This window comes from Natrix helvetica (genome assembly GCF_964273705.1).
Source record: "Natrix helvetica genome assembly, chromosome: 4".
NCBI classification, from domain to species: domain Eukaryota; kingdom Metazoa; phylum Chordata; class Lepidosauria; order Squamata; family Natricidae; genus Natrix; species Natrix helvetica.
Genome location: NC_138550.1, coordinates 118942644 through 118970575, shown reverse-complemented (window position 1 = coordinate 118970575; position 27932 = coordinate 118942644). Strand labels below are relative to the sequence as shown.

Here is a 27932-nt window from a genome sequence, read left to right as displayed (position 1 = left end):
TAGTCAATGAATTGATTACATTCAGAGTTATAATTCCTAAGCAATATTGTCAAGGAAAGGGAGGTCATTATGTATGGATGTTATTATGGTTTGCTTCAAAAACCACAAATCAATCAGGAACTTGAGCTGGATTTACTGTATTGGAAAATGCAACAGGTATACATTGCTCATTAGATAGGGACAAAAGAAGAAATTCACACTGAAGTCTATTACTTCTTTGAGAAGGTTTTGGGGCAGTAGGCTGCAACTTATTACAAATCACAAAATTGTCAAAGGGAAGCTATATCATATATAAGAAGCCAATTTGCAATAAAACTATAATTTACAAATCCAATTGATAAGCAATTATTTAAAAATTGTTTATTTCAAAATATTAAAACTTGCCATAAATTCATGACAATAATATATTCTACAGAAAAAAATAACTGCAATATGCATATTGTACACTCACTCACTCACACACAAACACACAAACCAAAAACTACTCCTGTTTTGTTATATGAACTGTCTCAAGTAAGGGTAAATGGATTGTAGTGCCTGGATGTAATCCTGCATGCTTACTTGAAGGTAATCATACCCAGACAAAATAGATTTTGCTTCTAATTAATGAATCAATTAAATATAATCAATCAAATGTAAAATTGGATTGTTCCATTTTGAAAATATTATTAGATAATTCTTCAATTTAATACCTTCCCTTCCCTTAAGCAGACACTGAAATAGTGGCAAGAAAAAAAATCCTACGTTATAAGAATTTAGAAAATCTTTTACCACTAAATATAAGAACAATTCACGTTTGTGATATTTCTAGTGACAAGAAATTTAAAAATCGATATCAAGCCATGGTGAGATTGAAATGTTCTATGTGAGAAATGTACAACTGAACATTCCTTCTTATTAGAGCATTTCACAGTTCTTGTAATGTTTTTGACTTTCAAGAAAACATTTATGATTAAAAGAAGAAATAATCTCTAGGCAAATCCAGTTATTTTTCAATACGTAACACTTTAATACAGTAGCACTTAGTGTTACTGGAACTTTTTTGGATTTTCAAAAGAAACAAACAGATATTTAGATAAGGGCAAACTACTTCATGCAGCTCATGCTACCATACCAGTTCAAAGAATTGCAAATGTTATGTTTTCCGGAGGAATTTTGCAGGATTAGCCAGGATTGGGTATTGTTATGGCCAATTGGCCTCGAGACAGAGTTAATTTGAAGCCACGCCTCTGTGCTCCTTGCTTCTGGTTCCCAGTTTCAACTCTGTCTGGCCGAAGAAAGACAGGTTACTTTTGGTTCCTGATTCTTCCAAAAACAATCCAGTGAAATCCTGCAAATTCCTTCTCCCTGCCTTCTTCCCCTTGCCTCCATCTGATACCTGGAAGCCTCCCCTTGGTGTGGCTTGCTCCCGGCCGCCGGTAAGGGATTTAAAAGTTGCTTCTTGGGGCTTTAGAGGCAGGACGCCATTATTGTGGCCATTTTGGGGCCTCAATTCCTGCGGCCTGCATGGGCTGGGGCAGATGCTACGACGAAGCCTCATTTTCATCCCTGCCTTCCTGGGTGCCATCCTTTCTGTAGCGGAGGCAAGGCCCTGCAGACCCAGATCGATGCCAGGAGGCCCGGAGTGGCGCGGAACAGTGAGGACCATGTGGCGCGACGCATGGCGCTGCTGGCAGTCGCGCGGCTTGCAAAAGGGGCCGGAAAGGTCTACCAGAGGCTGATTTTGTCGCTTGGAGACGTGAGTGACCGAGAAGCTGTTTTTTGGTCGCTACTGTTTGGTGGGCTGAGCCTGGTGGAGCCCTGACCTGGTGCCATGGCAGATGTAGAGGAGAGGCCAGATTCCCCCCCATTGTCCCCTGGCGAGGGGACCTCCAGTGGAGCCCAAGTGAGGCCCACAGCCTCTGTGAGACTGCGAAAAACTGCAGCAGCTGGAAAATCCTCCAAGGCCTTGCAGAAGGATGAGGAAAGGAGGCACAGGTCCCTGGAACAGAGGGGTAGGCCTAGTTCTCCCTTGAGGTCTAGATCACCCATTAGATCTAGGTCTAGGTCTTCCCACAGGGGGGATTCCCCAGTGTATCTCAGGGACATTTCACCTTCCCCCCCACTCTCCATGGTGGAACAGGGCCCTTATCTAAGGGATCCTTTTCAGTGCAGGGGGGGGGGGGCAGAGGGCTAGTCCCATCAGGCAATCATTGGCTCCACAGTCTGAAGACTGTGTACAAGAGGAGGAGGAGGATTCTTTCATTAGAGACATGGAGCTGCTTCCAGCAAGCATTCAGAGGTTTATCTCCTCTGCAATTTCACATGGAATTTCTGTTGGGTTACAGAAGAGGTCTGTGTGACCCGCAATGGTGCAAAGGTCCCTGGGGTGCGGGTGCCACTGCTCAGGCCAGGCCGAGGCCTTCCCCCTTGGAGGTGCACTGGCCTGTTTCTCCTTCTCTGGCTAGTGAAGCTTCCATGGCGGGGGATCAGGTTCAGAGAGAGGTAGAAATGTCTGATGATGAGGATCCCTCAAAACCTGAGGCACCAGCATTCTCCGGTTTGTTTCCTCCGGATTTATTCAAGTCACTGTTGTGTAAGGCCAGGGCCACAGCGCAACTGGGTGAGACGGAGGGTGCCAAGTTGGCTGCCAAGGAGGGTGGTCCAGAGAAAAAGCTGGAGGATCGAGTTTACTCAGAGCCTCCTCCAGCGAAGGAAGACATCCCTGCCCCTAAGTTGTTCCTAGAGGTAGTTAAAAAACAGTGGGAAAAGCCAGGAACATTTCCTAACCCCAGCAGCAGTGATAGGAGGTTCTTTAATATGGAACCTAGTTTCTCTGAGGCGTTGCAGATGCCCACAGTGGATCCTCCAGTGGTGGCATTGGCTTCCACATCAACGGTGGTGTCCGGCGATGTGGCTGATTACTTGAAGGCTGAGGACAAGAAGGCGGACCTGACCCTTCGTAAAATATTCCAGTCTTCCGTGTGGGCCATCAAGGCAGCTGCCTCCACGTCATTCTTCAGCTGCACGGCTATCCTTTGGCTACAACATATGCAGGAAAGGATTCTGCCTGAGGAGGGCGTACTCATCAAGATCTCAAACAGCTGGTTGCTGTTGCACAATTCTCAGTGGACGCCATTCTGCATGCCATGAAGTATGCTTCACGGGCAATGGCGGCCTCGGTGACCTCCCGACATCTCCTGTGGCTGAGAGGTGGCAAGCGGAGAACAAGGCAAAGTGGCACCTGGCATCATCACCTTATTCTGGGGGATCCCTTTTCGGTACCCCGTTGGACCCAATCCTCATTGAGGACAAGAATAAAAAGAAGGTCATGCCTACGCCTGCAAAGAAGTCGGAGCAAAAATCTTCACTTTACTTTCGGAAGTAGTCCTATTAGTCAGATCAGGAGACGCTCTCTCATGAGGCAGGTGATCCAACACTTCCTAGAGATTAGGGCGATGGAACCGGTTCCACCAGACCAAGTGGGGTCAGGTTTCTATTCCAACCTCTTTGTCATTCCGAAGAGTTCAGGGGGATGGAGGGCGATTCTGAATCTTAAACTGCTAAATTTTCACTTAGTCTATAGAAGATTCAAGATGGCATTGCTTAAATCCATCTTGGTGGGGGTCAGGTGCGATGACTTCATGGCCTCCATCGACCTGATGGAGGCTTACCTCCATATCCCCATCTTCCCTGGCCATCGTAAGTATCTCAGGTTCTCCTATTTAGGTAGCCACTATCAGTATAGTGCCCTACCGTTTGGCTTGGCGTCGGCGTCTCGGACCTTCATTAAGGTCGTAGCCGCAGTGGCGGCTTACCTCTGTGAGCACTCTGTCAGGGTCCAATGCTATCTCAATGACATCTTGTCCACGCAGCATCATTTGACTGAGCGAGGGAGGATATTTCGTTGGTGGTATCCACGCTACAGCAGTTAGGTTTTTTGGTTAACCTAGATAAGAGTTCCCTCGTTCCCGCCACCAGGATTCCTCACCTGGGGACCATCATAGACTCTAAGCTGGGGAAGGTGTTCCCGTCTCACGACCGTAAAGTTAGTTTTTTAGCCTTAGTTAGACAAGTTAGAAGTCAACGTTTTGTTCCTGTAGTAGTGCTCTCCAGCTTGCTGGGGAAATTCATTTCTCGCATAGACATAGTGCCTTGGGCTCATCTAGACATGAGGCCGTTCCAGTGGCATCTCCTGCCGCATCAGAGGTCAAACTCCCGCAATTCCAAGGAAAAGGTTCCAGTGACACCACAGGCACAGATGTCATTGAGGTGGTGGCTCTCCCCAGCGCTACACGAGGGCTGCGAGTTCAGGGAGCTGGAGCGCCTCATCCTGACAATGGATGCCAGCTTGTACAGGTGGGGAGCTCTCTTGGAGTCCCGGATAGCGCAGGGGCGTTGGACCTAGTTGGACCTCTAACACAATATAAATTGGCTTGAACTGTGAGCGATTCACTTGGCATTGCGGCACTTCAAGGACCATGTTCGGGATTGAGACGCCTTGGTGCTGATTGACAACATGGCGGTGAAGGCCCACGTCAACTGACAGGGCAGCACACACTCCAGGGCTCTTCGAACCGAGGCGATGGCACTTAGCGCCTGGGCAGAGAGGCATCTTCAATCGCTCAGGGTGGAGCACATCACAGGAGTGCACAACCATCAAGCCGACTGGCTTAGTCGGGCCACGGTCGACCATGGGGAGTGGAGCCTTTCTCCAAAACTGTTCCAGGCCATCTGCTCCAGGTTCGGCCATCTGGAGGTGGACCTGTTTGCCACACCGCAGAATGCTCAGGTGGATCAGTTCTTCTCTCAGTTCCCAGCTTGGGGGACGGAGGGAGTCGATGCGCTTCAGATTCCGTGGCCAGAGGGCCTGCTCTATCCCTTCCTTTCCCCTTCTCCCTGGGGTAGTTCTGAAAGTGATATCAGAGACGGCAGAGCTCATCTTAGTGGCGCCCTACTAGCCGCGCCAGGTGTGGTTTGTGGACCTAATGTGCCTGTCAGTGTCAGACCCGTGGAGGATCCCGGGGAAGAATGTGGACTTCAGACAGGGGAACCTTGTGCATCCTGAGCCACAATGGCTTCAGCTAGCCGTGTGGAGATTGAGTGGGAGCGCCTAAGGGCCGCCCAATTTTCACAGAGTGTGATCTCCACAATTGAAGCTTCACGCAAGGCTTCCACCACTAGGATTTATGATTCCACCTGGCAGGTCTTTGCAGAGTGGTGCTGGGTCTCGGAAGCGAATCCTCGTGAGGCTTCAGTACCGCACGTCTTGAAGTTCCTCCAAGATGGATTGGATAGGGGGCTCTCACATGGCACCCTCAGGAGACAGGTGGTGGCCCTCTCCACGATTATTCGGGGAGAGGGGCTCCTTCCACTTTCCCAGGTCCCGTTAATTAAGATGTTTTTGAAGGGTGCGGGGAATCTCCGTCCCCCGGTAGTCCACAGGTTTCCGACATGGAGCCTCACTACAGTTCTCCAAGCAATGACAGGAGCACCATTCGAACCTCTAGGACTGTTGACCTGAAGTTCCTTAAGGTAGTGTTCCTTATGGCGGTAACCTCAGCCTGTTGCATCTCCGAACAGGGGGCATTGTCCTCCAGGTTGGATCTTTGTACATTCCACAATAATCGGGTTGTCCTGCAACTGGATCCGACTTTTGTTCCCAAGGTTAACTCCCTTTTCCACAGGTCACATGAGGTGGTATTACCGGATTTTTGTCCGGACCCGTCTCATGATAGGGAGCGCCTTTGCCACTCGCTGGATGTCAGGAGTGCTTTGCGCATTTACCTGAGGTGCACAGAGGGCCTCAGGAAGTCTGAGGTGCTTTTTGTTTCCTTTTATCCGTCTTCCCTGGGGAAAGTGTGTCCTCCTCGGCTATAGGGAGGTGGATCAAGCTGGCCATCGCATTGGTCTATGAGGTTCAGCACCTTCCGGTGCCTCAGGACATCACAGCACACTCCACCAGGAGTGCGGCTACCTTGGCGACTTGGCCACACAGGTGCCTATCGTGGAGATTTGCAGGACGGCTATGTGGGTGTCCCCGTCTCCCTTTTTTCAGGCACTACAGGTTAGACGCTTTTGGATCAGCTGATGCGGCGTTTGGTCGTAGGATGTTACAACAGGTGGTAGCGCATGAGGGGCCCAGGGCCAATAGTGCCCCCCCATGAGGGACGTTAACTTGGGTATGTCCCAATCCTGGCTAATCCTGCAAAATTCCTGCAGAAAATGACAGTTGGTCTTACCTGAACTGTTGTTTTAGGAGGTTTTGCAGGATTAGCCAGGTTCCTGCCCTAGCGTTGGTCCAGGGGTTGGGGGAGTTCAAGGGATAGGGTGTGTTCCCTTATGACTTGTTTTCAGGTGTTTTGCAGTGGGCTTGACTCGTTGAAACTGGGAACCAGAAGCAAGGAGCACAGAGGCGTGGCTTCAAATTAATTCTGTCTTGAGGCCAATTGGACATAGCAATACCCAATCCTGGCTAATCCTGCAAAACCTCCTAAAACAACAGTTCAGATAAGACCAACTGTCATTTCATCATGTCTCTTAGAGGTCAGTCAAGGCATTGCTACTTCAAAATTAAATGCATGCATTCCAAGGCTTCAGGCTTGTTTGTTTCTTCCTTTGGTAAAACTATCTTTAGCTTAAAACACACTTAGAAAAATCAAGTACAGGCTTGGCATAGCATAGAACTGAATAAGGTTCATATACACAGTGCCACTTTCTTAAACATGGGTATTCTCTATAAAATTATATGTTATGTGCTAACTCCATGTTATGCTGCACTATTGCCATGGTACAAAAGAGACATTATTCAGAGTTATGCATCAATCTCTAAACATAAATTATGGATTGGGATTGGATTGTTCTTTATATCTATGAATCAATTTGTATAGAGTTATTACAACCACAAATTTTCATGCCATTTTCTTTATCCAGGAATAGCCATCTCTGCTATTCTCTATATTGTTTAGGCTGTAACCTGCATGTTTTCAGCATAATTCCCAACCACTAGCAATCTTTGGATAACTGAGAGATGTAATTCAGTCTAAATGATCTCTTTGGGAACACTGTAAGTGTAGCATCAAACATCTCCTTACATTCACAGGATTCCACAAGTAGTGGGGGGAAAATACGAAGGTAGGGTGGGAAGGGTTCACTATTCAGAATGCTGAACAGTGAACCTAGATTTGCTTCTTGATATAGTTTTTTGGGAAAGATTTTGGATATTTAAGTCCTGTTTTTCATTATCATCATACAGTCTATCAGAGGAGAAAAGACAGAGTTCTGTCTGAAAAACCCATGCCTTGGGATGGTGTTTAGGGTAGAAGAAATAGTTCAAAGCCTTCCAGTATTTCAACTCAAACAAAATTCACATGGAATAAGAATTGTTGTTATGCTAAAACGATAGTCGCAGAGTTATAAAATGTTTATTAGGATTTAAAGTTGTCAACATTTCTCCATAAAGTTGATTAAAAATCTTTAACTTGCATTTGACTCCAGAATAAATAAATTCAATAAATTCTGTGAAGTTCAAAGCTCTTCTGCTAAAGTCTTCAAAAGAACAATATCGCCCTCTAGTGTTTAACTACAATTATACGTTTATTATTTTATAGACATTGAAAATACTGTGATATCTTAAGGTGACCAACTTTTTTACAATGAAAAGGAGGACAAATAAATTGGAAAAAATATATCGTAAATAAAAGAAATATTTTATTCATTGCAACAATAATACACTAAAATATGATATATGCATAATAAAAACATTTGCAACATTTTATATTGTAATTATGCTTACATGCCTGTTAATTATTATTTAAATGAGTACTTTTCCATTGAATTAATATTTTTTGTCCATGTATCATCTTCTAACAATATATTGGAAATATCTGAACAAGAAATATCCTTCATATTGAATTTTACGGCAAGTGCTGCAGCTAGAGTATCAACATTCAATCTCGATTTCTCACTTGTCGAAAAATCATTGGCAATTGAAAAAAACTCTTTCAATTGCTGCATTAGTTCCAGGGCAGCACAACGTAAATTGAACAAGTATAAACAAATGTTCACATCTTTTATCAATTTCAACATGTTGATTTTCCCATTGTATTAATTTTTCAGAATTTAAATATACATTCAGTCTTCTAATTTCTTCAAAGAGACAATTGTCATCTATTTTAATGTCTAGCATTTCTTTAGATAAAAATTCAACACAAGATTCAATATCTGTTCAATATACTTGTGATGAAGTAAAAAAACACCATTAAAAACTGTTTAATAAAATACGTCACATAACGCGCAACAGATTAGCCTTCAAATATCAAAAAGGAGGACATGTAGGAGGACACTTTTCAAGGGAGGACAGAACTTACAAAAGAAGGACTGTCCTCCCTAAAGGAGGACGGTTGGTCACCTTAGATATCTGGATGCCGTTCCACTCGTTAATCTAGAAACCTGCTCATTTTATTTAAACCCACAAGCATTCCTAATAGTAATATAACATTGATTGACGAAGTCACTAAAAACTTACAGCACATTCAACAGCCTAACTGACTAAGATTCCTAAAAATAACTACTATATTAAATTTACAGGACTTTGGCCAACTCTCATTATATGACAGCAAATGGATTAAGCCAATGGTTTATTAAGAATTTACTGTTAGTCCTTCATCCTTTATTCAATTTTATTGCCTGAATAGGGAGCATAAAGCTAAAGAAAGAAAAATATCACATTAAATGCACGCACCCTAAAAAAATATCCTGATACTGAAAAATTCCTCTAACTGAGGAAAGGGCACAACTAGCACACAGCCATAACCACTCAGTCTTCTTACGATTGAGCCAAAGTCTGTTCTGCCTTGTCCAGACAGCTTCCAGACAGGGGTCAACACACTAACAGTTTCACCTGTGCATTTCAGGCTAGAGATATAAAATTGGGTATCATCAACATACTGATAATACCACACCCCAAACTGGTAGGTGACCTCACCAATGGTTTAATGTAGATTTTGAACAGGAGCAAGAAGGGCATCGAATCATGAGGCACCCGACACATGAGGGATCCAGACACAATTTCTTTTCTCCTGTCAGTACTGACAGGAACTGGCCAATGAGGAAGGAGATTAATCACTGGAGCACAACGCCTCCCACTTTTAACTTCTGCAATCAGTCCAGAAGGATACTGTGGTTAATACTATTGAAAGCCACTGAGAAAACAAGGAGCAGTAGAAAGGATGCACCCCATTCCAACATTGCCAGAGGTCATCAGTGTGTATGAGTAATACTGTCTCTTTAATGTATCCTGGTCTGAAGACAGATTTAAATGGATCCAAATACCTCTTTCCCCCAAGATCTTCTGTAGATGTCATCCAACAACCTTCCACAACACTTGCCACAGATTAGAAATCGGCCAACAAATTTCCAATAGGGAAAGGTCCAGGAATAACTACCTCTCAAGGCTAGAGAACCCTCTCTATGAGAGAGGTCAAAATTGCCACATGAATCTATCCCATGGTCACCTTCCAGGCTGTTTAATAAGCAAGGAGGGGCCAGGATGTAACAAACAGTTGGTAGGTCTAACAGGCAATTTTTGTCTGCCATGTCCTTGCACAGAATAGAATCAAACTCAGTCCAGATGACATCGCAAGATTGTTCCCTGAGCAACTCTTTTAGGACTTGTTCCCAGTCAATCTAAGCAACTTTGTCTATAGCATGAATACTCCTCACCATTACCTGGAGATGATCCTGTGGTCCAAGCCCAACCAATTGGTTAGTCTAAACAAGTCTGTTTGGCAGCTATTGATAGATGCAATAAGGGTGGAGAAATGGCAACAGTTTGCCACCCTTATCCCCATGATATAGGCTCAAATATGGGCTCTTACTTGTGTTCTGTCATTCATTCTTTATATTTTTACACTGGTGCATTAGACATTGCTTCTTTTCATCTGTCAGAGCTCTTAGAAAAAACAAGGAGTACCCTGAGATTGGCACACATAGTATGCATAGAAGCAATCCAATCCAGGATCTCCTTCAAATGAAGCTTATTGGGATAGGAAATTCATCATTAAGTGATTTGATCATAATTTGAAAAACTATATGACAGCACTGCTTAGCAATGACAGTTCTGGAAATCCTGGTTGCCCTAATGCAGGAAATAGTATAGAACCTCTCGGTGTAATATCTGAATTTGCTAAATTTTTACCAATAATAAACTGTCATTTAAATATCTTACTGAATAATTTTTAGTGTCCAGTCATATTTGTGAATAATTTGAAGGGCAACCCTAAAATTGGTAATGCTGTGAATTGGGATTGTTAACTCTAACTTCAAAGAAAGGTTTTGAATATTGATGAATAAATTGAAAACAATTACAAAATGCAATGGTTTTAGTGTATAGCTGTAATGAAAATCAAGATAGGTCACATTTGCTTAAAAAAAATTACCACACCACACCCCAAATCAAGTTGGATAAAGAGGAAATTAATTGGGTGACCTGCCTAGATTGCCTAATGTTAAAAGTCAAGATGGTAAAATAAGAACATACACTATATTGCCAAAAGTATTCGCTCACAACGGCTTCTGATTATGTGGATGGGAGAGCGAATACTTTTGGCAATATAGTGTAGACATGGACAAAGGAAATACAAGCATTAAAGAAATGTACCAGCAGAGGGGCAAAAGGGATTTTGAAGGGATTTGATAATTTTTATTCACCAATAAACAACCAATTTAAATAAAAAGTAACTGGAACTAAGAATCATCTGGGTATATTCAGTCATATGGAAATTGATAACTGAGCCATTCTTTGCATCTGCTTTTATTCTAGAAAATAAAGAGCAAGTGCTTATTCGAAAATCAATAATTTTGGGCAGAGGTACCAAAAAATTAAGACAATAATCTTTAATGATCCACCAAAAATTGTAAAGCATCCTTAAATGGCCTCTGTATTAGGAAATTGCTAAAAGACAAATTAAATTTCAGCTTTCAGATATTCATTTTCCAATGTTTGATTAGTGTTATGATTATACAGTTGTTGCAGAGTTTACAGGAAATTACAGAGCAGCTAACTTGATTCAGGAAATTGGTGGAAAGAAACAGTTAAAAATACTTATCAATCATATCGATATAAAAGGGGAAATCCTGCTAAAAAGAATCAATATAGCTTCTTAAATGGTGCAACCAGATTTACTAAGTTATTGGAGTTATTTGATAAGTGCTAATAAGCAGTGAAATAAAGCAGGTATAATTTATTGAGAGTTTCAATAATGCTTGTAACAACTATAAAAATGATTTTCTGTACTGAGCACTGATGATTTTCAGCATTAGATAAATATGCAACTTAATACTAGGAAAATATGATCAAGGACAGACTAGAAGTGTGCCAAAATTATAATATATATTTCCAAATTGCTAATTAGTCTTAAATGCTGCTATGATTCTGATTGGTCATAAGGCATGCTCCATGAAACTACATTAAATCTGCATTAAAACTAGCTTTAGGTTATTGATGTGGCCCAGCAGGAGCCGTTGCAGCTACCACCAGACTCCGAGAGTGAGGGTCCCTATGAGTCGGCTCTGGAGAATGAGGAGGAACTTGGGCAGGGTTCTGACTCCGAGCAGGGATCGGAGAGTCTGGTCAGCCACCAGGAGGCGCCTGAGGCGTGGAGCAGCGGTGAGAGCCAGAGGAACGGTGCTCCTGATGTCATACCTTGGAGCAGTGGGGAGGAGTCACGGGACAGTGAATCAGAGATCAGCAGGGAGTTCTTAGACGCCCGTTATCACCGCGCCCATAGACGCAAGGAGCGAGGGTGCAATTATCGGCGGTAAGGGCTCTCAGCTGCTGATAAGTGGACTCCCCTTCAGGCTATAAAAGAGTTGACTGAGCATACGCCCTTTGCAGCAGTCAACAAAGAAATCCTGCAAGAAGTTTGGTCTTGGAAACGTAGCAGGCTGGATAGCTGCTTTTGTGTCTTGTCTTTGTGAGCTTTGTCATGGTGGTTTACTGCCAAGAATCTATCTGTCTGTCTGTGAAATAAACCCTGTTAAAATAGTATTGTTCCGGAGCGTGTTCTGTGTGGGCGAAGGAGGAAGGGGGGTCAGAACAGGTTATTCAGTTGTTAAGTGAGTTTTGCCCCATTTTATGACCTTTCTTGCCACAGTTGTTAAATGAATCACTGCAATTGTTAAATTAATAACATGGTTGTTAAGTGAATCTGGCTTCCCCATTGACTTTGCTTGTCAGAAGGTTGCAAAAAGCAAAGTTTTAAGCCAGAACAATAGAACTGGTAGCTGCAGATTGACGGGTGTCTCTAGTTTTTAGGTATGGCTGGTGGAAAATTATCATCAAATTATAATTTAGGAGAAATTATTAAATATATGGTATAATCATGTAAACACTACTGAATTGTTCAGCTTTAATTGCATTGTATTCTTATTCCGACTTTTGCATGCCAAAAGTCAAAAGAGTTGCAAGCCCATGGAACAGAGCATTAAGTGGTAGAATGCATTTTTACTTTTCCAGAGACGTTTCCATGAGGATGGGGAGGCTTTTATATGTACAAAAGTAAGAAATAGCTAAATGGACATAATAACATACGTTGCCTGAAATCACTGATTGATGTCCATTGTAAAGATGTAAGAAAATCAAATGTATAAAAAAGCAAGACATGCAATCTGACTTGGAGAAATAGTTTTTAAAAAGCAAAGCGAGCTAGTCTACTGACTCACAAATACAAAATCCACAATATCCAGTAACTGGCAAGAAGCAGTAAGAACAACTATTGCCTAATCAAATCACCACTGGGAAAACTCAAAAAGAACCACAGGGCCTAGGTCAGTGAAGGCTAACCTTTTTGTCATCACGTGCTGGAAGTGTGTGTGCCCGCACCCATAATGCAATGTGTGTGCAAACCACCCCCGTGCACCCCGCCTCCCTGCGCATGCATGCGCAACAGCCCATGCCTCCCCCGTGATCCCCCACCCCATTTTGGGCCTAGCAGGCCTACCTGCAGCCCCTGGGACCACAAATGGGCCACGGGGGAGGCGTGGCACCCCGTGCTCCGCCTTGCAACCCCCGTGCATGCAGGCACATCACCATGCATATGTGGCAGAGACCGAAAATCAACTGGCTGGCAGGAGGCGTGCGTGCATGTGCAGTGGACTTGAGCTGGGGCAACGGCTTGTGTGCCCGCAGGGAGAGCTTTGCATGCCATCCGTGGCACATGTGCCATAGGTTTGCCATCATGGGCCTAGATGCTTAATTGAAGAGGTCCATTGCATTTCAATTCTTCAATTTATATCAAAATTAGTGCTAGCATTTCTTGGTTTTGAAATATGATTCCCCTCACTACTACATGAAACTTTGTACAGAAAGTATATTAATTAAGCATGTGGGCTATTTATAATGAGTATAATTATTCATTAAGGCTTTTGTGTAAGGAAAAGGCTAACTTTAAAGTGTTAGCCTTTTCCTTACACAAAAGCCTTAATGAATAATTATACAACTAAATTTTCACTTTTCTTTTCGATCAGTCTTTAGACTGATCGAAAAGAAAAGTGAAAATTTAGTTGTCAAAAGACTTTTCATGGTTCAATTCTGCCTGTCTTTTTGTGCAGTCCAAGGCATGATTTGTTCCTTGGGTTCATTATATAATTTCTTCAAATTAGAATTTTTTTTAAAGTGTTTTTGCTGAATTTTAGATTTAATGCCATTACATTGTACTCATGATAGAGTGTTTCTGGCTTACGAGACTGTCTTATTAATATCCTCATTATGCAATAAATCCTAGTGTGGGAAGATTCACTAATCAAGATACGACCTTCTAATATTTATGTTATTTTGATTAGGAAAACACACATAACTTTTCTTAGCTTCTGGAGTTTTTGATCAATATATTCTCAGGACAATTATGTAGCTTAATGATGCAGATATTTAATGATGCAGGTATGAGCTGTGATAATGAAGTGGTTAGAATGCAGTACTGTAGGCTACTTCTGCTGGCTGCCGGCTGCCTGCAGTTTGGCAGTTCAAATCTCACCAGCTTGAGGTTTACTCAACCTTCCATCCTGAGGTCGGTAAAATGAGAACCCAGATTGTTCTGAGGTCGATAAAATGAGGACCCAGATTGTTGGGGACAATATGCTCTCTGTAAACCACTTAGAGAGGGCTGTAAAGCACTGTGAAGCTATATATAAATCTAAGTGCTATTGTTATTGCTATTTCAGATAGGTTGGAAAAATACATATTGTTATGTAATTCCGAAATTGTTAAGACTTACTGTTTCAACAAAAATCAAGCTATTTGTTATTTTAGTGGAGTCCTTTCGCTAAACCAATTAGTAGAATTAATTAATAAGTTAATTAAAAAGAAATATAAAAGAAGTATTAATTAAATAATAACCACAATAACAACAAAAAAAGAATCTGGAAAAATTAAGGTACATGCAAAATAATATTCTATTAAAAAGCTTCCTTGCTAATGTAAAGACACACCATTAACTAATCCACAACAAACAAAAGTTGAAAGACAAAATACATAGCAACACAGCACTGTTGAAAATCAGGTGGTATGATAATTATTTAAGCCAAGCCTAGAATATTTCTAGTATCTTGAAATAGTCCAAATACCGGAGATATAGTTAAGAAGACCATATGTTTTTGCTGAATTTTAGATTCTGCAACTTTGTCAGAAGATGTGTATCTTTAATACACATATTTCTTCAGAGTCATAGCAATGGCAGCACAAAATGCAACAATAATAGGAGTGTTCTGTATTTTTATAATGTGTATAATAGGAATAGAAGAAATTTTTTAAATGTAAATTAAATAGATCCGTGATGGCGAACCACAGGTGGCATGTGAAGCCACATCTGAGGGCACATGAGGCGTTGCCCTATGTCATCTCCAGCGCGCATGTGTGCATTGGCCAGCTAATTTTCTGCCTTCCGGAGGGCGGGGGGAGGGCGTTTTCGCCCTTCCCAGACTTTAGGAAAGCCTATGAAGCCTGTGGATGATGAAAAATGGCCCAACAGGCCTATTGGAAGTCTGTTTCCGAAATTCCGGTAGGCCCGTTGGGCCATTTTTTGCTCTCCCCAGGCTTCAGGGGGTTTGCCTGAAGCCTGGGGAGAGCAAAAAACAGTCCAACGGGCCTACCGGAAGTCCGGAGGCTTCAGTGAGGCATGTCCACAAACGTGAGGGGAGCGTGGGGGGTTGTGCGCTCATGCCCCTGGGGGTAGGCATTGCATTATGGGTGTAATGGGCACGCCCCTTTGGCATCCGAGCAGAAAAACATTCGCCATCACTGATATAGATGATCCAAGGGAAGAAAATTCAATCAGTATGACTGAAACTTTTAAAAACATTTACCAAGCTACCCAAGGTGTATTCTCCATCAAGGCCATGAGGACATGTCAACTATACAGGGTTATTGTTTAAGGATGTCTTTTTATCCTTCAAGACGATCTTCACCTGCAACTTTGTCAGAAGATGGAAACATCTACCTAGAATGTCCATGGAGACATTTGTATTCTTGATTCAAGTGACCTTGAAGACACAAATAAACCCCCAAGTGGCCTCAATGGCTCTCAGAGAGAGCTAACGACCAATGACTGTAAAGAAATACAATCCTTCTTTTCCCTGCCCATCCTGTCAGAACCTATCCTCCCATCCCCCCACCAACCAGTCTCAACTGTCACTACCTGTCCTTCCACCCCACCATCCAGCCTCAACTGTCAGTAACTATCCTTCCACAAACACTCCTCCTCCCACCGTCCATGCACAACTGATGAAGCTTCTTGAATGAGAAGCAAAACTCCTTTTTCTTCTTCAAAAAACAATCCAGTTGCCTTTTTGTGGGGGGAGGGGTGGAAACCAAGCATCTTTGAGACATCTGCCCATAAGTGCTATATAATATTATGACTTCTTTCAGGAAGCTACACTGGTAATGAACTTTAATTAGGCTAAACTAGAGGTAAGATGATACTTCTATTGTGCTGTTGACTATAATGAACCTAACTCAGCTCTCCTCTTTTACACACATACAGTACATACACACTGCTCCCTGTTTCGACCTTTTCTCCCCCTATTGTGCATGTGAATGCACACTCATAGTCCTGTCCTAAGCCTTGTCAGTTTCTTCTGTTCCTTTCATTTTCGTTCCATTCCTGCCTAGAGTTTTGATGCGCCGATTTGCCTCCCCATCTGCTTTTTTTTTACACTCTTTCTCTTCCCCACCCTCTCAGGAGAAGATGGAAGCTTGGACATTTTGCAACAGTTGGAAGTAATTTACAAGCTATCAAGCCCTCCTTCTGGGGTTGCTTCTCAACAAAGCAAAAGCAAAGCTGGATACCCAAATGCACATTTTTAAAAGTATCAGTGCAAAGAAGAGTCTGGTGGGATGTTGTTACCATATACACCATTACAAAAGTTGTCTTTACTTGTTCAGTGACTATTCAAAATTACAATAACACTAAACAAGAGCTCCCTCCCTTATGACCAGTCCGCAAAATTGTAGCTGGGATGGGATGTTACAATATCCCATAATCAAGTGATTGCAATCCACGCACTCAGGCATCCATCTCATGATTATGATGTTGCACTAAGCAGTGGGTCACATGATTACCATTTGTGACCATCCTTGCCAGTTTCTCACAAACAAAATCAATGGGGAACAGAAAAGGTTGCAAGTTGCTTCCCTATATCACTCCTGCTGATTTTTCTCTCAACAAAACCCAATACGGAGTAGAAGATCCCAGGGATCTTGTACTCTATAGCACCCATTCACCTGCCTGCATTGTACAGTGGGGTCTAGAACAACTCACTGTGGCCAACTTGCCGTGGCCAACTGATTGAGGCACAACTCACCACAGGGCAAGAGTTACACTAATGTCTAAGAAATGGTGGAATAGAATCATTTTTAAAAAGGTGCCAAAGGAAGGACAAAATGAAATGTGAATGATAAAAATTAAAATAATTTTAAAATTATTTTAAATAATTAAATTGAATTATTGAATTGTCCCACAGCAAGTTGTCCCACAATAAGTTGGCCATAGTGAGTTGTCCCATGGTGAATTAGCTGTGCTGAGCTGGCCATGACAAGTTGGCTGCAGCGAGTTGGCTGTGGTGAGGTGGCCCATTCTGGCACAATGTGTGCCCATCTCAGGCACCCCTCCCTGCCCTGTCTGTAGTGTACACCTACCCACTGCACATTGTCACCCACATCTCTCATTGGCCTGCCTGAGGTCCTACCCAGCTCAGCTGCATTCCCTAGTACCCACATGCAACCCTTGCTGGTCATCCGTGCTCCCCAGTACTCATCTGTCACAGTCCCCCAAAAAACTCCCGTTCTTTGCCTGGGACTTCCATCTCTTTCTGCCAAAATGGACCTGGTGTTATGACAGCAGTTAGAACTTCTATCACTAAACAATATGATTATGTGACACGGTGCTAAATTTATGGCTATATCACACGTTGACAGCAATCTGTCCCAATTCATAAATCAAGAACTGTGTATATTATCAATTTAAAAAACTACCATATTTTTCAGAGTATAAGATGCACCTTTTTCCTCCATAAAAGAGGGTGAAAATTTGGGTGCATCTTATACATTGAATGTAGCCCCACCCACCCACTGGCCCCCACTCTTTGGCCTCTGGTCCCAGCAATTTCCTTCTTTGCAGCAAACAGGAAAAATGGGGCTTGGGGAGGTGGCAATAGGCTATGGCAATCCCTGCAGCCTTAAACAGCTGATCATCAGGAGCTAAAACTGAAATTGAAAGTGAAACTTGCTGTTTGTTGCAATGAGGCAAATTATTGGGAGGCAGATTTTTTTTTCTTCTAATCAGGCTAAACTGAAACAGGCTCTTTGCTGCAAGGAGGTAAGTCAATAACTATAAATGCCTATAGAATGTTAAAATTATTAGACTTATTTTTAAAGATTGCTTTATTATTGTTCTAGACAACTCAACAAAATGAGGTTTTTAAAATAAATGCTTGATTTGAAGAGACCTAGTGCTATTGTATCTTCTTTTAAATAGCAGAGAATAATGTACCCTTCCAGAAAGCCACATCAATTTTAACAGCATCTATACAAGAATATTCTGAAATGTAACACCACAAACAGTGTATATCTTTTGTAGTGTTTGCTGTTTTGGTGCAAGGAGGCAAAGTGCTGGGAGGCAGAGACAGAATTTTTTTCTCTTGTTTTCCTCCCCAAAAGCTAGGTGCGTCTTATACTTTGAAGCATCTTATACTCCGAAAAATACGATAATCTGCTGAGCATAAGCAGCTACAGAATGTTCTGACTACATGCAATTATTAGCAACAATCCACAAAGGGCAGACAGACAATACAAAGTTTTATGGAAAATGATACAAGTGACTGTGCAGGATATGAAGGGTCGTTGACTTCAAAGGACCGAGCGATCAAACATCCATTTAGATTAAACAATCCACTTAACATTCATTATTATGACTAGAGAGCAAGCCAAGGATGACTCACCAGTGCTGCTTTGGATGGTCCTCACAGTAGTGGCCGTGCGAGGTGGAGATGAGGATCTCAAAGACAGACATTCATCATCTTGGGAACAGCCTTTTTCAATTGCTCTCACGTAACTGTGGCTCCTCATGCGGAAACACCCAGGCATTGGCAGATCCAGAGCTTCTACTGCCTGAGACTCTAGTTCGCTGAATACAGACTCACAGACGGATTCAAACTGACCGTTTACTTCCATCTCACTTACCTGCAGGCAAAAAAGCACACTGCTTAATTGTATCCAATTATGGCCAATAGAAAGTGAAATTTGTAGTACTATATTATAGCAGAAAGAAGAGGGATTAAAACTTTATTTTCCCATTGTAAAGAATCACAAAGTAGAGTAAAAGGTATATAAGCCAATGCCTTTTGGGTTTGTAAGTTTTTAAAGTACATAAAGATGTAAGTAAAATACGTTCCATTACAAATAGAAATCCCTTTGTTTTTCAGTTGTCTACAGCATGATGCAAACTGCCCGCATTAATTACAAAATTACCAATGAAAGACATGAATCCTTAAATATGCCAAATGTTTAAAGTCAAATGCCTTAAATGTACTTGATGCCAAAAAATCTACCAGCATTTTGTTTAAAGCATGTTATCCAAGAGGATGGGAATCAATAAAATAAATGCAATTAAAGTGTAAACTGATGTAGGGAATGCATGATTACATACTAGTAAACAGTAGACAAGAAAGTGACAAAATATTGATGACAAATTACTAATGGAGTTCAATATATTTAAAGCAAACGTTTACGGGTGGTCCTTGACTTACATTCATTCAACAGTTACAATGCGAAGTTACAATGATACTGAACCAATGATGGCTATGAATGGTCCTTGGAGTTCTGGTTGTTTCAGACATTTCTGAGGTCCTGTGATTGCAATCAGAGTGCCTGGCAATGTGTTTCTAATTATGACTGGTTACCAAGCGTCTAATGACTGTATGATCACCATTTGCAATTTTCCATGCCAACTTCCCCTTAAAGTCAAAGATAAAAAAATAACTGGGATAAGTCATGCCCATCCATGCATCTTCTCCTAGGTCCTTGTGCTTGCGTTGACCACTTGTGCATCCATGTACCCTACCCACTCTGCGCAATATCTTCCACGCCCATGCATTCTCCCTGAATCTATACACTGCCTTTTGCTCCCCAATCTGCGTGTCACCTCTTGAGAGTTGCATACCTGTGCAATGAATCTTGCATGTTCTTTGCACCCTCCCTATGCCACACCTCTCACACATCTTCACTGCCCCATGCAGCGCCTCTCATGCATCCTTCTTGACCCACACAATCCTTCTCACAGACCCTCCACAACTCATTGTACATCTCTCTTACATCATTCCCAACCCATAGGGCCACTTTCACATACCTCCTTGCCCCCTTATGTACCCTCCACATCATATGCCTCTCATGCACCCTCACTGACCCTCCTCCACAGCCTTGCCCATCCTCTCATTTCCTTTTAAACCTAGCAGCAGCCACTTACCTGCCCAGGAGCATAGGACTTGAAACTTCCTGTCAGCTTGCCTGCTGATTTTGGTTGTGGGATACTGGCAGGAAGTTGTCTTGTTTAATGACTGTAGGATTCAGTTAATAATGGCCACAAGAACTGCAGGGATTGCCATTGCTAAGCAATGAAGGTGCAGTTTACAACCACATCGCTTAGCAACAGAAATTCCAGTCCCAATTGCTGTTGTTAGTTTAGAACTATATATGTCAATCACTCACAAGTCTTCCACAATGGCTTTTGACTATTCTCATGACATGTATTATGCAATATATAGATTTTTATCATATTTTTGGTATTCTTTGAAAGATCTTCATGCTGAAGATTTACCCAGATCTTTCATTCTCTGTAAACTATTTTTTTCAGGGTAAAATTCCAATGCAAACAAGGCAATTAAAAATGGCAACAATATTTAAGACAAAAAATAAAATACTTTGGCCAATGTAGGCCAGCTGTTGAGAATAATTATGGTACATCTCTTTAAGGCTTTTCTCTTTGATTTTTTATAAACTTTACTACAGTCTCTGTAGGGTCTCTACACAGAAAAAAATGTAAATATTGGAAAATCATTACTAACATAATGTTTCCTACTTGTCCAAAAACTGCAGGAAAATTAGGTGCAGAATATGTTGCTTACAAAGATTTTCTTTAAATTCTAAATGATAAAATTCTAAACATGCTGCTAAGATCCATCAGTGAATCTCTTAAACCCTAAGTAAATTATATGCTGCAAGTTGCTACTAGTGACATAAAAGCCTATGAAGCAATTGCGTTTCAAATCTAAAATAAGACTGACAGATCAGTTATATTCAAAGACAAAATGGAAGCCAACCATGTAACAAACTATTATGTCACAGTAGCCTGTTAACTTCACTATCCATCTTAAAAACTCAACAGCTTTGCTTGTGGTTTAGTGAGGAAACTATTTGTATGAATATAGAAGAATCCTTGGGGTTCTCTCTATGTTGATTTTTAAAAAAATATTCCTTAATATAAGTTTCTTTCTTTTCAAATGTTTTATGTCAGAATTTTAAGTTCTTGCCTACCACTCCAACGGTGGGTGTATTAGTAGAACTAGTAACAAATTCATCATCGTGTTGACAGCTTGCTTAGATACAGAAAGAACTTCCTGATTTATGGCATACTGTCTAAAATGTGCAATACAAAAATGTTTGTGATTGAATAATGGCTGAATAATGATTGAATAATGCTGGAATGGGTGGAATAAAACCAATATCTACAACCCTGTCTGGTGACCACCATAGTAAATGGAAGATTGCAACTTCCAATTTAAGAGAAGAAAATGATATAGAATATGAATTGAAAAAAAAGGAAAGGAAAACCAATTACAATATTGTATGTTTGTATCACTAACATAAAAAGGGGAACAATGTACTACATCTCAATGAAAAAAAGTCCAGAGTTTTGTGGATTAAAGCTGATTATTAAGATGTAAGTTTAATTATGAAAGAAAGGAGTAGAAATTATGTTACAAAGTATGAATTAATGCCATCTTACAGTAAGCTGTGTGGTGTGCATGAACAGAGGAATCTGTAAATTGGAGTCCCTTGAATGTTTTGCTCTAGTGAATGGTGATAATAGAAAAAGCAAAGATAAATAACTAAAAATTGTGCAATAATTCTGAATGTTTAGGATCCATAGGGGAAATATATTCTGTTAGGTGACATAATTGGATGGCTGGAAGACAAGACTGAGAGAATGCTAAAAATAACTGAGCAATTGGAGTCTAAGAATGAATGACACTGATGACTGGTGTGTTTAGAAAAGTCTATTTCAAATACAAAAGCACTATCAGGCTCAGTTCATGCATATTCATGTCAAAGGAATGGATGTGAATCTTAAAAGCATGACTGATTTAATTGTTTATGATGAAAATCTGACACAATTATTAAAGAATATAATGGTGGTGCAAGATGATGAATGCAGGAAAAACTGTTTTTCGGAGGTGTCATGTGGATCTTGGGAGGAAAATGGATTATGAAAAAAAGAAAACAAAGTTAAAAAAAACTAGACTGAAAATAGAACCACAGCAGGAACAAATGAGTAGAAAGTGAATCTAAGAAAAGAGAATGTGAAAGATGCATGAAAAGAAGCAAAAAGAATTACGGGATGTTAAAGATGTCACACAAAGGAATGGAATTATACTAATGGAAAGTACGTAAAGTACTGGACAAAGCAAATAATATGGAATATGTGCATGGATGATCTGAGTTATTTGGACATTCCCAGTTGAAACAAGCAAAAATGGCTAAGTATAACTGCACCTGTCAATTGTTTTAAAGGACTGAGGATTATTCATGTAAGGTGAAATATAAAAATAACTTGATTCTAATGAAAATGGGATATTTAACGATTCTGTATGGTAATAGAAGAATGAATTGAAGTAACAATGGCACGATTACTGAACGGATCTGGATTAAATGCAAAAGTGAGGATCAAATTGCAAAAACAAATATATGAAGTAAATGTTAAAGAGTAGAGACAAAGGCCAAGATTGAACATAGTTCATGAAATCTTCCTCAAGAAAGCAGAATAATAAAGGAAAGTCAATGTGTGAGATGGTCTATGGGTTTGGTGGATGCCAAGATGGCTTGCAAGAATAAAGACATATAAAGTATGAATGGTACTTGTGTAAAGTAGATTTAGTTTATTTCCTTTTCTTATTTTTTTCTTCATATCATTAATGTCTTATTATTTTTTACTCCCATTATGTATTTGCATAAGACTGCTTATCCCCAAAAGGAATAATGGGATATAGATATAGATCTAGCTATACACATACAGTATGAGTATGAATTGTATAAATACATCAGGAAAAATTGCAGATTTTTCTTCCTTGCCACAAAAACAACATTAATGAGTGCTGGTTTAGATTGAATAATTTGGTTGGGATTAGATTTAGAATAGATTTCTAACCAACTAAGGACTCATTTAGGGATCTGCATTATTTGCAGAGACATCCACAAGGGACAGCCACAATAAGAAGTGGGTGACAAAGAAATTGTCTTACCATTGTACCACAAGTTCTATCCACTTTATATATGTTGACCTATGAAAAATGTGGTATTTGTAGTGTGGCAGGTGATACTGTTTGTTCATTTTCACAAAAGTTTTGAATCCTGCAGATACCTCAAACTTTGGTATATATGAGCCATATATATTTCTCTACCCAGGCAACATCTGAAATAAATGGATCCAATATATCATTTCTAAAGCACACCGAAAGCATAAATCTGTATGCTTAATGTCATGCCTACATTAATTGGCTTTCATGTGCAGGAATGTTTACCAAAAATGTTAATTCAACAAATAATATGTACAATATATGAATAATTAAGGGTGTGTTATTACGTGCAAACCTATGATCTTATATTTCATGGATCAATGATACCTACCAATCATATATCAAAGATTAGATATGAATTATAAGCACAATTTAAAAAAACCAAGTTGATAAAAAGCTAAACAAATAGACAGGATCTGGAGACACTTCCTATCAGGGATGCCACCTGGTTTATGGCCCTGGTACAAAATCTTTGCCTTGGGGATTCTATGGAGATCAGGACCTTTTAAAAATATCGCCAAAAGTGAGTCAGGACCAAATGTGTACCTTTTTTTAATTGGGAAGGGGCTTAAAAGGGCCCAGTGAGCAATTGAAACCATGAATATATATTTAGCTCTTAATATTCCCTCTTTGTCCCAGCCCATATGTGAAGTAAACACCTTGATGTACCATGTAAAAGTGGTATATTCCTTAAGTGGGTGGAAGCTGCTTGGTGGGCACTCTTCCCTTATTACAATGTTTTTCCCAAGTACTGTATAGTAATTTATATTTTCTGATATATTAGGAAAATAAAAAATCCATACTCAGGAGGAATGTTCGTGTATGGTACCAACCACCAATTTTATAGAGTACCATTTTGAGACTCTTAATCGTGTCAATGATTATTCAATAATATTATTGAATATTAGGAACTGTCATTTATATAGCTAAGGGATTTTTAATAGTACACAGTCATACATTTGTTTGATTGCATAATTGCCCATACAACTTTTTCTTATATAGATTCTATATTTATGAGAGTTGGATGGTGGTTTTGTACTATCATTCTTTTTCTTTAAATTGTACAAGCATGTCACTCACCTGACTAATAGTGCTCATCGCCCTCATGTAGCTTTCATTTCGGGAACGAAACTTCGGAGAGGTAAGCAGAGCCGCAGGATCCAAGCTATCCAAACTCCTATTGATTGAAACTTCACTCACTGCCCTCAAGTAACTGTGGCTTCGGATTTGAAGTTTTGGAGAATGTTCACCGGATATCCTTAAAGGGAAAACAACAACAAGTAAGTAACTCACTGTGCCATATCTACATTTCATCTCTAATAATTAAGGACAATACTATGTACCACAGCAAAATAACCACCAAAATATTCACACACACACACACACACACACACACACACACACACACACACACACAATCTACCTAGTGACCCATAGTCATATATAAACATGGCTCTCAACCCCCAGAAAGGGAACTGTTCCCATTAATTTGTTCAAATATTTTTTTGCCTTTCTTATCAACAATCGTTAAGAGTGATGTGTTTTGCGGCAGGTGCCTGTCTGTTTGGATTCTAAAGTCTCAGAGCACTTTGGCTTCTTCATTTTCTAATACTTTCTCTATTTTATGGTCTCGCCAGTTGTTGCTTGCACACAAATGGTATTTCTTGCAGATCTTCCAATGCCCTATTGTTGTTACTTTATTCTGCTATTGTTTACAGTCAGTCTGTGCAATCTCCTTGAGTAGCTAATTAGGTGATCCACTGTTTCTTCAGCTTCTTTGTGGAGATACCCCTTGCTGTCTGTTGCTGTCTTCTCAATTCTGGCTTTGTATGCATTTGTACAGCCAGAAGTAGCCTATCTCTTTCTTCAACTTTCCTGTTCTTAGCCATTGCCAGGTCTTGTTATTATCTGCTGTTTTTTTAATGTACTGGTCATATAGTACTTTGCCTGCCTCTTTTCTGTTCTTCATTTAGCCTTTCTTGTAGGTCATTTTGGTTTCTCCAGTATTCAGTAATACCTTCCTTGTATGCTAGCTTCAATTCATCTTTTTCATGATTCTTTTAGCTATTCTCCCTTTTTTTTCTTTTTCAACCATCTGATATATTTGGAATATTTCATGCCTAACTATTTCCCCTGGTAAGTAGAGTCTGTCAATGCCACTGAAAGGATGAAGAATAATGATTCATTGTCATTACTTTTCTAGTCTTCCTATCCAGAGCTTTTAGTTCTATTGAGTCCAATCCACAATTCCAGCTGTGTATCTAATGACTGGAATTGTCCAAGTGTTAATTGCCTTGATGGCATTTCCTCCACTGACTTTGGATTGCAAGATCTTCTTCATACTCTTGATGTATTCACTTCTAAACTTTTTCTTCATTTCAATGTGCTTGAAGCTGTCAGCTTGAAGGATGGCCAGGTATTTGTAGTGATCACCTTCATCTAGACTCTTGATGTTGTCTCCATAGAGCATCTTGATTCCTTCAGTTTTCACTATTTTGTCCCATTGGATGGTGAGCATGGAACATTTGTCTAGTCCAAACTCAGTTCAATAGGGTTGCAACTTGGATTTGAATTCTTTACTGAAGAACGCACATTATTCAGTAGGCTTTAAAAAATGCTTTTCCAAAATGGATTTGCTAGTCGCCTCTTTGTTGTGGCATGATAGAAGCAGGGATTTTCTGTTATAAAAATGAGGGTTAATTTGCAGGGTGCTTAAATATTTTTATCCGAAAGCACCTACAAAGATTTGTGTTGCCCTGTATATATCTAACAAATCTGCTGTTTTGACAGCCTGATGATTGCTGTCTTATATAATACAATCTGATATAACCCAATGTATTTGAAATAATCTGTTGTTTAATAATGGATGATGTAAACTTACATAAACTACAAAAGCCTAGAAGAAAAACTGGAATGATTTCAATAGTTTATTTTTTTTACTGATTCTCATTTATCTTGTGTCAGCCACATAAAATCATTCTAAGAACTATCATTTTAATACAATAATACAATACAATAGTAGAGTTGGAAGGGACCTTGGAGGTCTTCTAGTCCAACCCCCTGCCTAGGCAGGAAACCCTATACTGTTTCAGACAGATGGCTATCCAACATCTTCTTAAAGACTTCCAGTGTTGGGGCATTCACAACTTCTGGAGGCAAGCTGTTCCACTAATTAATTGTTCTAACTGTCAGGAAATTTCTCCTCAGTTCTAAGTTGCTTCTCTCCTTGATTAGTTTCCACCCATTGCTTCTTGTTCTACTCTCAGGTGCCTTGGAGAATAGTTTGACTCCCTCTTTTAATTTTAATTTTAATCTTAATTTTAATCAAGCTGTAGTATAGATTGAAATATATAGTCTTTAAACAGAGAGGGAGGGAGGGAGGGAGAGAGGGTGGGAGAGAGAGAGAGAGAGAGGGAGAGAGAGAGAGAGAGATTGATTTTAAGGCACCTTAATGTAAATAGGCAATTTCAAACACTGATTTAGTTTGAAACCAGTTTTTTCCATATTCAATTCACATATTTTTCAAATGAATGTACATACTAATTGTACATTTTAAAATATGCATGCTAATCAGCAACTATCATGAATAGAAAAAACTTTCAGTTGACAACCTTTTCAAAATAATGGAACATTTAGTTCATTTGTCTCTAGTGCTATATAATTTTACCTAGATGAGAAAGAAAGGAGAAATTAATGCATTTCTGTGAGCTCTCTCAGTACAAGGATTTTAAAAGTAAAGATAGGGATTCTAAATATTATAAAAGTGCTTTGCATTTTGAGGGGATGTCAGGCTATACATTTTGTTAATATTATTGTGCAGTGCTCCATTTTTGGTTTTTACTCAAAAGCACAATTCAAATTTAAACTAGAGCTATCAATATGGGGAGAATAAGTTTAATTCTGTTCTCTACGAATTATGCATACCTCAGAAAAAGAAAAAAAATAAACTTATAAAATACTGCATGAGAAAGGGCAAAGAATTTATAAACTGACTTAACAATAGAATAGTGGAAGCTACTGTGTTTCTGTGAAAATAAGTCCTGGTCTTATTTGGGGGGAATGTTTTATTTTGCGGCTCCCGCTTGCTCCCTCCCACCATCTGCTTGCCCGTGGCCGCAACAGCTTACAGGGCTTCCCAGGGCAGACACACCTTTCACCTAGATGGAGAAATGATGGAGACCTGAAGCTTTGTTTGCTTGCAAATGGGACACTTTGAAATGGAGCTAAGTGTGTTAGGATCGCCTGCCTCCGCCTGGGTCCATAGTGTACTTTTCACTCAGAGGGAGATGAAGCTTTGTCTGCTTGAAAATAGCTTGGAAATAGCTAATTGCTCCATTTCAAAGCTTCCCATTTGCAAGCAGACGAAGCTTTGAGTCTCCCTCATTTCTCCATCTGAGCGAAAAGTGTTTGGGCACCTATGGGGTACTTGGGAACAGAGCGATTCGCTCTGTTTCAAAGCGCCCCATTTGCAAGCAGACAAAGCTTCATTTCCCACTGGGCAAAAAGTGCACGGTGGAGCCAGAGGCATGGGGGGGGGGGAGGGAGACGATTCCAATGCGCTGCCCACTTCATCCCACCATCTCTCAGAATGCCTGCTGCTGTGCCTGATAGGCACCAAGATGTGGGGTTTGGATTGCCTGTATACCCTCTGACTCTGTCTCCGTTCTCAAACTTATCTCCATTCCATCAAGGGTCCGATAGGCTGCGGCTGTTGCAGACACTGTCGGTCCCTGTGTGCTCACCACCTCTTGTGCTGGCCACACCCATCAGGGCTTATTTTTGGGATGGATCTTATTTTCTGGGAAATGGTACATGCTACATAATTAATATGT

General features: G+C 40.5%; 1 protein-coding gene across 2 annotated transcripts in view; it reads right to left on the bottom strand.

Moving 5' to 3' along the window:
- Positions 1-27932, bottom strand: part of DLGAP1 (DLG associated protein 1) — a gene marked incomplete at its 5' end in the record, with an annotated part of 107483 nt that overhangs the window by 32311 nt on the left and 47240 nt on the right. For both annotated transcript variants that reach the window (XM_081950973.1, XM_081950974.1), the window contains 2 exons: positions 18472-18712; positions 24181-24358. In XM_081950973.1, coding sequence (XP_081807099.1) covers positions 18472-18712; positions 24181-24358 — 419 coding nt within the window. The remainder of the gene's footprint in view (positions 1-18471; positions 18713-24180; positions 24359-27932) is intronic.